Below are 13,320 nucleotides of genomic sequence, written 5' to 3' on the forward strand. Positions count from 1 at the left end.
CAATTTATTCAGAACCTAACCATGCGTTGGTGATTTTGAAATACCATCGTGCATGATTCCATCTGCTGAAAAACCCTCAATGAACGAATTCAATGTATTTCTCATACCCAAACTGATCATTGGCAGGGTAGCTGAAGGTTATATTTATTAAACCAGAGAGCTTTAATGCCAAGAAAATCTGAAAATTGTATGGAGAGAGTGCATTTTAAGATTTGGATGGATGACGCCACTGAATGGTTCTTTCTCATGTTTATTGTCTCACTGGTAAACGTACCGAATAGTCAAGTTGCAAGTGTGAGATGAGCTGCAGATGCTGTGAGGCCCGATGTGAATAAAAATATAAACTTCTAGGTTAGTTATCAACCACACCCTAAGATGAAGAAGCTGCTCCTTGAGTGATGATATGGATACCACTTCATTAGTAGTTAGAGTGATTCATTCATCATGTCACCAATCTTAACCCAATACCATTTGGATGAAACATGCTTTAACCTTATGTGTCTTTGCATAAAAGCCAGTTTCTTAGAAGCAATAAAGAAATGCCTCCATTGCTTGTGATGGTTAGTCCAAGATTGGACTCAAAAGTGAACAGCAACAGATATATTAGGAAAAGCATCCCACTATCCCACATTATCATTTGTTAAAATGCTTGGTGCATACACTGAGAGAATGCCTGTATGTCTAATGTCAAAGGCCATTCTTTTTGGTACAACCTACAGAGACAAATCTCAAATATATGAGAAACTTTATGTCAATTGCACACCTTTATACAACACAGCCAGATAAACATCAGTGTTCCATTGTAAACTTTCTCAAATACTGGAACAAGCAAAACAGCATGCACCATCAAAGATATTTTTTGTGACCTTGAACAATTCTTTTTTAAATAAGAAACACTGTCTTGACAAGATATCAAGGACAAATTCCAGAGGCAAAATGCTGATCATCAGAAAGCACTGCAAGGTATCATTGCCATGTATATTTACACTTCAAGTGAAAAAGCAGAATTGGAAGCTCTATGTGCTACCTAGGGCACCAATGGGCCCTAGGATGTAAGCAAAGGTTGAAGGATCCATGCATAAATTGGTGAATGGAAGCCTGTTATGTATCCTGGAGACAAGGTGCATGAGGCCATATTCTGCAGTTACTAGCACAAGCATCAAATCGTTACTCATCAGTAAAGCAAATCTTCATTCAAGATCAGTGTACAACTTAAACTGAAGTTGACCAACTGTAATAGATACGATATCCATCAGTACTGATAGATGTCCATCAATCAGAAACTCTTTCTGCACTCAGTGCGATATATCAGTACTGAAGTTGATATCTTTCAATATCACAAGCAGTTAAGGTCAATGCCTAAACTTTTCCTCCCAAATATCACAAACTACTAATCATAATAAAAAGTGAAATATCTTGTCCTAAGAAAATGATATGTATGACAAAATCACTCAAGTTCGCAACTTCATCTTTGTTCCTCAAACTGCCTAAATCCCAATTGATTATCAACACTGTGGAATGTTTAGGTAAAGACAAGCAATCAAAGCTGACAATAGCCACCAACCTATGCAGGATCCATCAAACCGCGCATACAGGCAATTAATGTCATTTGGTAAGAAGCTAGCAGTCGCCGGTGTCGCCGCAGGACTTGAGATGTTGGGATGTTTCTTACTGCTTCGTTGAGGGTCACGCTCGGTGCCGTGAAGAATCAGTGACCAGGTCTTCAATTCAGCTGGAAAGAAAGAAGGACGGTATAAATAAAGTGATCAATTTTACCAAATGTTGCACTTAAAAACTTTAACGAGCCAGGTCTAGAGGGCCTCCATGCTCACGGTCCAAATGCAATCTGTATTCCTAGAAATACTGTGTCCAATTCAAATCATTACATAAAATCGCCAAAAAACTACCAAATACAATTTACAGTGCATGTATTGTAAAAATTGCCCTAAAATTGCCAACTTCATACTTGTCAGTTTCCATTTAAGTACTGTTCTCGGAGTGAAATCAATGGTGATGTCAGGGATTTTAAGTATTGACTAATAAAAGCTACTATTGTTCAACAGCACATCATAAAACTGGCTAGAATAAGAATGTAAATACATGCAGAAGGCATGACTAAACATGCTACATTTATACAAATCCACAATCAGATATCGATGATTTGGAGCAAAAGTCTACCAAAGCTCACACATGGAACATTTTCACTTCATTATCAATGGCAATCATCGAATGTTATCATTGTCTAACTAACTATCAGTCAGGATAGGAACCGGTATCAATGTTACAAACCAACATGACAGATGATTAAAGTGCTATAAAGTTAGCCCCAACACCTCTTCGTATCACTTTTCAGATTTTAGATATTAGTGTGTCAAAGAGGTGATTAACTACTGCCCCTTTTTCAAGAGAATGACAGCAAGTTATTGTTAGTACCCGGTACTAATTTTTTCCCAGAATGAGTGGTTGTGTGTTATTAAACTGTGCAGTCTTGCATATCCTGCCATAATGATATTTTGATCAGTGAAACTATCAACAGCGGGAATATGTTAATATCTGTTGTGTGATAAAGCTTGCTATTTTGCCCTGCTCTGCTGAAGTAGCTCTGCTAATGATTTATGGGTAAGCGTGCATGCAGACCCCTAAAGTTTTAAACCCTACAAACAATGAAATCAACATGCACAGCTATGTCTTTCGCACTACAGATCGACAGCCATAAACTTGTTGAATCCATTACAATAGCAACAAAAAGCAAACAATAAGCAAAGCTTGATAAATATTAGAATGACTTTTGTTATACCTTTGTTATAAGAACATTAAGATCAGTTTCCATCACAGCGGGAACCACTGACCACCTTAACCACAAAGCCTGTGGAACGCTGGAGTGGAATCAGACCAGGCCCAAACTGCCACATCAAATATTTAAAACCAGACACGTTTGCTGGATTCAAGATTCGTGTACATGTAAAACAAGAAGCACCATGAATGACCAAGAGCGACCAAGTTTTCATTACATTAGCGCTTTAGGAAAACAGGGATAACTTCCATGTTAGATGACCAACCCCCATCAACATGCGAATCGATCAGACTTTATCACTCTACTGATACTCCCTTTGGCTCTGTGTACTGATTTGTTTTTTTGACTGAAGGACCAAGCAAGTCGTAGAATGGAAATCCTTGTGTACGATTACAAGCTAGCTCAAATTCAGATCAAGTTCAAGCAAGATTCTCTACATATCCAAGAGTACTACTCTATGTAAAAAGTGAGCACACAAGCACACAAAAAGAGTCAGTTAAATATAAAATATCACTGCTTGACACCCCATTTGGCAATTTCCTAGTTTTACCCTGTTTCATTTCATCCAAATTGTGGGGAAGACACAAACCACTACATCACAGGCAACACTTTGTTCTGTGCAGGCCTACTTTGTTTCTCCCCCATAAGTTTGACAAAATACACAAAGGTGAACCAGGAAAGAAATATACAAGGGGAAACCAGGAAATCAGGAGGGTATTTCACAAGAAAATACTGGTAACAGCATAACATTTTGTGCAGTGTGTACAGGCCATAGCAGAGTACGACATGAAGTACTAGTGCTACACAACACAGATCAATTAGAAGTGAAATGTGTCACAACATTTAGATAACACAGAGAAATGGGGATAGAATGCATCCTTGCCTTCTGTTGTGGCTGGCATGTGTCGTGGATTAGCTGTGGCAATGGGGCCACTGTGTACAACCGGCTCTGGTTTAGATGTACTGATTTTGTGCTGTGCCGCTGTTGATGAGCAGTTATAATGAAGTTTGGTAACAGTGCTTTTTGGAGGGGGATTATTCTTATGTGAGGAAGCGTAAGTGACAGTTGGGCTCTCAGTAGGTTTTATTGTAGTAGTAGCTGGTTGCGCAGAGGAGGGGTGCACTGATGTCCCATAAAGCACTAAGCTCCACTCTCGTAATTTAGCTGTCCGGACTGAAAAAATAGGAAGGGTTATAAAGGTGAGCACAGCTATCCAACGACCAAATAAATTTTCGAAATTAGCTTATCGCGACTGAAACTTCCAGCAATATTGATCAGAATTTGTTTAGTATCAAGTTGAACCAAAAGGAGACATGCTTTCTCTCTCCAACGTGTGAGGTTTCCACTAAATTTCAGTAGGATATGGACTGATGCTGTCAGATTTAAAGAAGACTAGTAAGGAATAACTGTTTGCAGGCAACTACGTTCAATACGAACGATGGCTTAAAATAATGAAATAAATGAACAAAATGAACAAAATGTCTATCACACTGTTTCCTTTAACCAAATCATGTCCCATCATTGAATTTGCAAGACATACGTCTTATTACTGAAGCTTCTTGTGAAGGTATAAATGTTTGTCAATGACCATAAAGAAACATCGTAAATTCTGTTACTTCATACTTTGAGCATGCATTAGGAGTGTTTATAACAAGTCCTCAACCGCAGGTAGAATCTAGTGCTTGTGGGTTTAGCAAGTGGACAGAAAAACTAACCATTTCTCCCGGAGGTGAATTGACAGTATGAAAGAAATACCAGTACCAGTTCCCCATTGTGCATTAAGAAAACCATATGAAGATGTGGTATCTAACCCTTTACCAGTTTTGTATTTGTAAACCAGGAGTTTCATTAGTTTTTCTTGAGGATGTCTTTCAAGTTAAGTTTTGTCAGTTCTTATCAACACTGAAGTAAAAGACATATCAAAGCCCTGTCTTCTATGGTTTTGAAAGGGTGGAGGCAAGCTCTTTAAAGAGTGCTGCACAGGAGCAGAGTGTGTCAAAGCACAAGCAGCTTTGTAAGATTGATATTAACATTTTGATAGCATCGGTGAGCATTCCTCAGTTAGAAATTAACTAGGTCCCCGGTTCAGATTATAGGATTGGTCCCCAACCATAGTGGTTCACAAGAGTGAACTCAGAAGAAGAAGAAAAAGAAGACATAGCCTTTTCAAGTCAGGATTGATACACCAACTCCCCATTTCGATCCCAGACTTTCCATGTCATATTCAAGCAACCAGGGGCAGTCAGTAAAGGAATTATAAAGAAATAATAATGACGATCAACTTTCAAATACTTGGTTAAGAACTATCAGTAATACTAGAGACCGTTAGTGACTAAAAAGCAACCAGGATGTTATTTTATTAGATGGAATAATAATCCATAAAATGAAACTGCTGTCTTCGGCCACGTGTCGACAAAAATACTCACACGCACTGTCACCGTTTGCTATTTCCAGCAGCCAGGTCCCATTGGCGAATTCACCCCAGTTATGTGTGGTCATAAAAGCCCAGCGAGTGAAACCATCCTTCGACATATCTCTTGGCCGATGTGCTAAGAGTGTCGACCTTGTGCCCATCGGTGACGTCAGGAATATCTCAACCTCTCCTCGTTGCTGAGCTGTCAGTGTTATTATGGTCTGGACGTGCTCTAGATATAATACATGGTCATTCGTACCACGGCAACCATCTGATTTCAGTGGGAGCTGTATTTTTTGGCTCACAGGAACAACTCTGAAAAGGATGAAGCAGTTAAGTCATGCCTTTGGGTCAGTTATCTTCCTCAGAAGCTTTCATGCCATATCTTACCCCTTCATCACGTACAGCCAAACACATGTATAGCCTACAAGAATTGACATGGAGATAGATACTACTCAATACCATATCTGTGATGGATCAAATTCCAAAGATGTTCTTCTGGCAAGTCTGGCATGTCCTTTACCTTGTTCTCAACACAGGAAATTGAAGGAGTAAGCAGACGTATTTATCTTGTTGACATTACATCTCCCTGTGATACACATAAGTTTAAAACCAATAAACAAGTGCTCTTTGATAATCCTGACTTACTTATTTGTGTGTCCGGCCTGAATTGTACATGCGTGCTGTGGTGGCACTGTCGTCCAGTTGAGAGCCAGGTTGACCATAGCAGATGCATCCAGTACACCGTATCCAAAAGAATGGCTCACTGTGAAGGAAAAAACGAAACTAAAACCAGCCGCCAATACATTCCAGAATAGCTACTCGTGAAAACCGACACATTCTTGCAAAAAAGAAGACCAGCCTTAAGTATTACATCACATGAATCCGACACATCGCTCATGTAGGGTTAACAAGTGTCTATAACATTCAATCCTAAGAACAATACTTAACAAACACAAAGTGATATCACACAAGTGCTCTTTATCTTTTGGCAAAACATTCTGAACAAGGGAAATCCAAAACACTTTGGCCCCATTCTGCTTCTGATGGAGGGCAATCATATACCTTTTCTTCCGACTGCATTGGTGACCCAGTCACCTGCCTGCAGACCTTTTGGATTGGCTGTCCTAACAACTACATGTTGCATATCCCTCCACGTAAGCCGGGGACTGAAATATGTCAATCAAAAGATAACACTAGTTGAAGTGACGAACCCTAGTTGAGGAAACCTCCAATAGGATCTCGAACTAAGGCTCTTCAACACAGTTTTCTAACAAGCAATTCAACTTGCTATGAGAGGTAGCCAGAGGTACCATTTCAAGAAAGCAAACCCTTAGCACTGAAGTGATAGGCACTGACTGCAAAACGAAATATCTGAAGATCTCAAAATGTGATCCAGCTACAACAGAAATGTTAGGTTTATCAAAGCAAACTTCTGTACTGAAGTGGTCAGGCATCAGCAGTAAAGAGAATCTTGCAAACCTCTTGTAATGATCTCCCAGTCTACTTACTTGGCTTGTAAGGCAAGAGCACAGATACCAGCAGCTAACGGGGCACTGGCTGATGTCCCTGTGTGTGTCTCTGTACAACCTTTCCGAAGATCAGTTGTCACCTGCAACAACCACATGAAGCTTTAGAGGTAAGAGTAATGAAGAGAGGTCACAAGGATTTTTGAAGGATTCCACCAAGTCAGTTTTTAGGCCTGGTATATAACTGGATCAAGGAACACCTCATTCAAAGGGTGTGGTAATCAAGTGATGACATGTTACATGTATGTTAGACTCAAGTTTAAGAAACCAAAAGAAAGACTCAAAACTGTTGATACAAGATAGTGCTGCCATCTGTTGCAATGATAGAACTAGAGGTGTCTGTTTCCAGTTTAATCAACACGCTAACCCGAAATCTTCACGACTTACTATTTGTCTTTCTCCTCCTGCTCCACTGCTATATGTTGTAGCAAGTGTTGATGAGCACGCTTCAGAATACCAGGGAATGTTGCCATACTCTGTGGCGCTGCTTATTGAGAGCGTATAAATACTGTTTGTGTAGCCATCACAGTTACAGCTATCGCCATCTCGGCCTCCGTTACCAGAGGCCCAGACAAATATAGAACCTAGACCTCCTCGACCCTGAAACACACAAAACACAAGAGTTGAATTTCAGATATTGACAGGGGACTAGAACTAGCGTATGATTTTGGCAGGGGAAATGTACCACAGTTCCAGGGGGTGAGGGTCAACTTTCGTCTTGAACCTATCAGAAGAGAATTAAAACAGCACCTCTGCTTATTCATATTGAATATCAACTTTAGCTCTTCCTACTTATGTAGATCTTATTCTAATACTAACCGTGTTAACTCCACTAGAAAAAGCTCTGCTGGCCAAATAAGCTGGGCCATCTACAGTGCGGCCATCATCATCAGGCCCCCAGCTCGCACTATAGATCTGTATATGCTGAGGACTTAGACTTAGAGATTTGGCTTCAACTGAGTCTGTAACATCACCATCCAACATGCGTACGCCTGAAAATAGGAAGGAATTTAAATATCACAGGGACAATGATGCACAACATAAGCGGCCAGGACGACAATGTGAATATGTTACTCTTAACTCCACTGTTCAAATTGCATGCGCACTATCAAGTTATTCAGACATTCAAAACGAATCCACTCCATATATCTGAACTTGTATCATTTAGTACAGATCACTATGAAAAGATGGCATTGCCTGTGTTTTATTTTCTGTTTCAAGGTGCTGCATATTCTAATGATGATTTTGATGCAAGTCAGTGCCAATCTGAATCATCCCAGCCAAATGCCATTGCTCTTAATCAACGCCAATTTCATGTTTAAATGAATCAAATGACCAGATGTAATTGGCGTCATTCTATGACCATGAACTGGATTGGACAATTAGGACCTCATTTACGCCCAGCTTTCATATCATTTAGATGAGTCTCCTCTGTTTTACTCATGTGACTAATATGGTTTGGTAATTATAAGTGAGAAATAAGGCCATTTTGGCCTTCCAAATTGCTAGTTAGGCATCTAAGTCAATCATTAAGAGTTTTAATTGCACCCAAATGTCCAATGCCAACAGATTAACCAAATTATCACACAAAACATAATGGAATGAAATCTTTCAACGAGGAGAAAGCACTTCAATCAAATTATCATAATCCACCTTATTTACAAAAGATATTCATAATTCATACTAAGGTCTAACATTTTCGGAGTTAAGATATTGGTATACCAGAGAGGACAGCCTGGAGATGGTCTCTGCATTCTGACTGGGACACCAGCCTCTCAATGACACCAAAAACAGACTGCTTAATGCTGTGTGCGTCCAAATTAGGGGGTGTCAAACACTTGCAACAGAGCTCCTGAAATTGATTTGGTGATGCATGCAGCTATCTCTTTTATGATCCTGAATGAGAGGAAGTCGTCAAGGTTGTTTGTTCAGGAAACTATCCATCACCTACCTCCTATTTTTGCATCGAAGGCCACTCCTACACTACATACATTATTATTAGCTTCTGCTGCCACTTCCCCTGCACATCGCGTCCCATGCCTGAAACAATTTAAAAACTTAATCATTTTATACTAGGTATATGTAGCATGTTGTTCTGAAGAAGTATTCCCATTCCAATACCATTTTGCTACAAAACTTAGAAATATGCACAACAATGGTGGATGCTGTGCTATTGTAAAAGCTCAACAGAGATATGTGATAAAAACTACATGAGCCCCCGGTTTATGCAATATTCATAACGATCAGTGAAATACAGAAAAATGCCCCTTGCATTATTTATCAGCAGCAATATCTGCAGACATAAATCATGCACCTCAATAGCTGTGAGAACAGCCTACGAGGAATACCATGCTTTACTTTGGTCACCATTGTATTGGTGGAAATGAGACATGCTAAAGCCATCACATTCTCAAAGTCATTCCAATACAACTTGATCAAATAATCAGTACAGCGACGTGGACGTAAGGAAGGTGACTTGTAATCTTGGGGGTGAGATTAACAGAATACCAAGCCTGATTAAATCTGGGACAGGACCACTAAGTAGCCTCCCTGAACAAACAGTAATCCCAGCGAAATAGTTGCTCTTGCTGAGAATGAATAACGTCCCTCTTCAACTACTGGAATGAAGTTATCTGATCCAATATGGGCAGCCAAGCGGTCCTCTTGAGACAACAGTTAATGAATGCAACAGGGAGGAGACCAGAGATAGACAAACAACCCCACATCAGTCATGGAGTGAGTCAAGCTGCAAAAACATTGGAGTGAACACACCTAGGAATAGGAATAGACATCAAGTCCCAAATATGTCTCTGGTCCATGAGCAGACACTACAAATAGAGTGGTGCTTTAATAGATATTTTCCATGCAACCCAACAAAAAGTTTTTCAACTTACCTATTTTCATTTGAATAATCATATCTAGGCTGTGGGTCATCGTCATTCCCATTTACATCATAACTTGCTCTACTATCCTGGAAAGAGAAAATGGAGAGAAAGCTACAACTCACATCTCAAAAAAGTTCTCTACCTATCAATTTTTCAATCCTATAACAATCAAGCAACTATGCTGTTTTTGCAAATTATGGCTTCAGCCATCCGAAGTGAACCACTTTTCAGTGATCCTTTGCCATTTGACTGAATGAGCAAGTTGCTTCTAGCAGGAGCACTAGTAGATGGATACCTGTGTAGCTTTTATTTACTATGGCTATTTTTTCTTTAAAAAGAAGATCCATCAGCAGACAGTTAATAGTGTGTACCTGTTTTGGAAGATATAGTGTAATTAACCAGTAAACACAAGAGTGGCAAGTACAACAAGAATGTTTCTGTTTAGCAAGAATAAAATACAATACAACACCTTCATTCATGGTGCCAGAGAAAATCGGGTACCTGCTAAACATCATATAGCATTGAGGAAACATTTCCTTGATGTACGCATCACGTTTCAGAAATTGCTCCTAAAGAAGGTATCGATAAAAACAATAGATTTTGTCTGTAATCTCAAACCTATGTCTTAACAGGATGACTAAAACCAAGTAGACCTGAGGAAGACTTCTTGGCATCAAGAAATCTGTATCAGGGGCCTGATTATTGGACAACAGGATCCCCTACGACAGACAACTTCTTTCACTGAGAAGAAGACCTCAAATCTTGGCAACAGAGGGTCACCTGATATCTTTTCAACATCAATTTCCTTCATAACTTGAAGAATTTCCTCCACAATACCAAATGTGACAGAGCAATCTCAATACAAATATACGAACACCATGGTGGAAACTTTCAGTGGTGGCTAATGAGCAAGCTCTTCAACCAAACCTTGCCAAAGAATTGCTATTCAAACCATAACAGGATCGTAAAACCAGTCTTGTAATCACCATGATCAAATCTGACACTGTTACTCCAATTAGCAATCAACAACCCCTTACCGCTGCCTTCCATGATCAAATCAAGCAAACACCAGATATTTCGCTTTCCAAGCTGTCCATGAAGCCAAATTAGATATGTTTGGAGTAGAATATAGATTTGCCTGTTTATCAGTTAACTGTGACTCTGTAACAATTAGACTGATGAAAAATACTATAAGTCGCACCATAATTGAATAATAGGGAACCTAATTCAATTGAGCTGGCTTTCATTGACGAAAATAAAATAGAAAATAAAATGGTACCATATATCTCCCTCTTGGGTTTCAAACCTGAATTTGATGGATCTGCTGTCATATGCCCTAATGTAATCACTTTAAGAATGCTCTCAGGCCATTGCAGCCCGCTGTTGTTTAGGAATAATTAAAACGTTTCAAAACCTCTCCAGTAAGCCACAAATGAACATCAATATGTGTTAAGAGAAGCAGTATTTCTATATAAGTTTGTGTAGTACGTCCAACTCTAGCATGCAGTGACACATACTGGCTTATTTGAAGCCACTTGGCATTTTGATAGAGATATTGTTTCAACTAATTGAAAATTTGAAAATTGTCTATAACAAATTGACATGACAATCCGCTCTGAAGCTTCTGATAAGCACTGCCTGATGGGAAACAATTATCATGATATATTCGATTCTTTATGCGTTTCCTGATATTTTTTTCCAATCTGATCAGTCCTGAATACTCAACACCAGAATATGATGAATTGATGCAATTCCACAGGAAGGATATATTTATATCGTACATTGACGCACATCTGAGTTCGGATCTGATCAATTTGTTACACACAATGAGGGGATTATCAAACACGATATGCAACAATAATACACCTATGCTTCATTCTGAAATTAGGCATTGGCATATTTTAAGGTTTTGGTACCAGACAATATCATACTTTCGATTTACAGCATTTCAAATGAAGGCTGGAATGGAATTCAACTTATTTATTGGGAGAGTCATACTTTGTGTAAATTTTTCAAAAACAATCTACAAGATATATCCCTTGATCGTATCAGTTTGCATGACAGTGTAATATATGGATAATTATTCTCCAGGCTTCAAGAAAAGATGGACATTATTTCTGAAGGAAGAGATGTCCCAAGGCATCCACTTGTAGAGGAAGCAATAAATCATTCTACCTTTGGGATGAGGTCCATTTGAATTATTAATATAGCTTGAATCCAATCTAAATCAAGCAATAAATTTCTGCTTCAAATTTCAATTTCGCTTTAATGTTCAATATTTTGTTGCAAAGCGGCCGGCGCTCGGCAGCAAAGAAAGGGATTCAAGGAAACATCCTCAGTCACATTCTCCAAAGCAGACACCATATTCAAGCATACTGTCTCTGTCTCTCTTTTTATCATTTGCTCTGACAGTGGGGTTTCTTTTAATGATTAAACAACAAGAAAAGGGTCCTGCTTCCATAAATCCATAATCCCTCGTCCACTGGCCCCGTATCTAGCATTAATCCAATCCATCTAGCTGGTGAGACACGAGCCACACTGGACTTACATCGATCGATCACAGAACCCAACCCGGTCATTGGATACTTTTTCTTGCTTTCTCTCTAGCTGTACCATAAATAAGCTCTATCTTATTTTTGTGACAAAACATTCTATTCTTCTTCCAATGCATTTGGGATTAACCTCTTTTGCCACCAGTGATTTGGTCACTCCGAGCAGTCTATGCAGACTAAACACACCATATGTGGCACTGTTTACTTAATAGATTGTAGCTTGGCAGTGGTAGATACCTTGGTTTACCAGAAATAAAGAAGAACAATCAGCGGCAGTATAGCAACGTAAGGAATATTGAGCAACAAGAAATGCACTATAGCAGTTTGAACCAACAACTTACTCTACAGTAATAGGTATAAGAGCGGTCCTTTTAGACCGACACTTCATGCTTCAGATGAGAACAAATGCACCCCTGGATTCACAGAGCATCACATTCTCATCGACAGTATGACACTCTCTTAGCTGTGGATACATTATTCCAGTCGCAGTTTATACACTGGTGCAATTACCAAGAGCCACAGCAACCTTATTGGCAGTTTTTAGTATCAGCAAACAAAATTACTTTCCATAGCTGCTAAGCTCAGCTGCGCTGTGTCAGTGACAAAGCCTGGAGTCCAGTCCCAAGGTAACCATGACAGAGTCTTCCTCAGAGAATCAATATTGAACACCCTCATTGCCTGGGCATTAGTCATGTGGTAACGACAGCATGCATAGAAGATCCATGCAAAATATCGTCAAGTGTACTGTAAAATGTTGAAGAAACATGTATGGTTGGTTACAAAGTGTCGAGAGCAGTTTTGTCGCTGACAAGTAGAGCATTCTATTTTCTCCTTGGGGTTGTGGTTAATAGGGAAATGCTTATTTGGCGATGCTAAGCTTTACTCGGTCTAGCTTGGAAAAAGAAAGAAATGTCAGTTTTTACATTGAATTCAGCAATGTTCAGCTACACACGTAATCATCATGTATCTATCCAACCTTTTTTCAACAAATCACTTAGTCTAACCCAAGAAAAAATTGACATGATTGTGGTTTTGGTTTGACATTGATGATACAACCGTCAATACCCAGGCATTCTTGATCAATAATGACAGAGATAAGAAAAGTGAAAGCATTTCCATCGTCTGACTAGGCAGAGATGGAAATCA

General features: G+C 39.3%; 1 protein-coding gene across 4 annotated transcripts in view; it reads right to left on the minus strand.

The window, feature by feature from the left end:
• Nucleotides 1-13,320, minus strand: part of LOC135501667 (furin-like protease kpc-1) — a 43,374-nt gene that overhangs the window by 9,067 nt on the left and 20,987 nt on the right. Inside the window, exons 5-14 of one of the 4 annotated variants that reach the window (XM_064793915.1) lie at nt 9,632-9,708; nt 8,689-8,777; nt 7,557-7,729; nt 7,125-7,337; nt 6,720-6,820; nt 6,274-6,377; nt 5,857-5,974; nt 5,222-5,523; nt 3,678-3,968; nt 1,673-1,732 (exon numbers count right to left, since the gene is read on the minus strand). In XM_064793915.1, the coding sequence (XP_064649985.1) occupies nt 1,673-1,732; nt 3,678-3,968; nt 5,222-5,523; nt 5,857-5,974; nt 6,274-6,377; nt 6,720-6,820; nt 7,125-7,337; nt 7,557-7,729; nt 8,689-8,777; nt 9,632-9,708 (1,528 nt within the window). Of the gene's footprint in view, nt 1-1,564; nt 1,733-3,677; nt 3,969-5,221; nt 5,524-5,856; nt 5,975-6,273; nt 6,378-6,719; nt 6,821-7,124; nt 7,338-7,556; nt 7,730-8,688; nt 8,778-9,631; nt 9,709-13,320 lie in introns of all 4 variants that reach the window. The other 3 variants (XM_064793909.1, XM_064793930.1, XM_064793922.1) reach the window with 3 other exon arrangements.

This window comes from Lineus longissimus, chromosome 2 (assembly GCF_910592395.1).
Source record: "Lineus longissimus chromosome 2, tnLinLong1.2, whole genome shotgun sequence".
Classification (NCBI taxonomy): Eukaryota; Metazoa; Nemertea; class Pilidiophora; order Heteronemertea; family Lineidae; genus Lineus; species Lineus longissimus.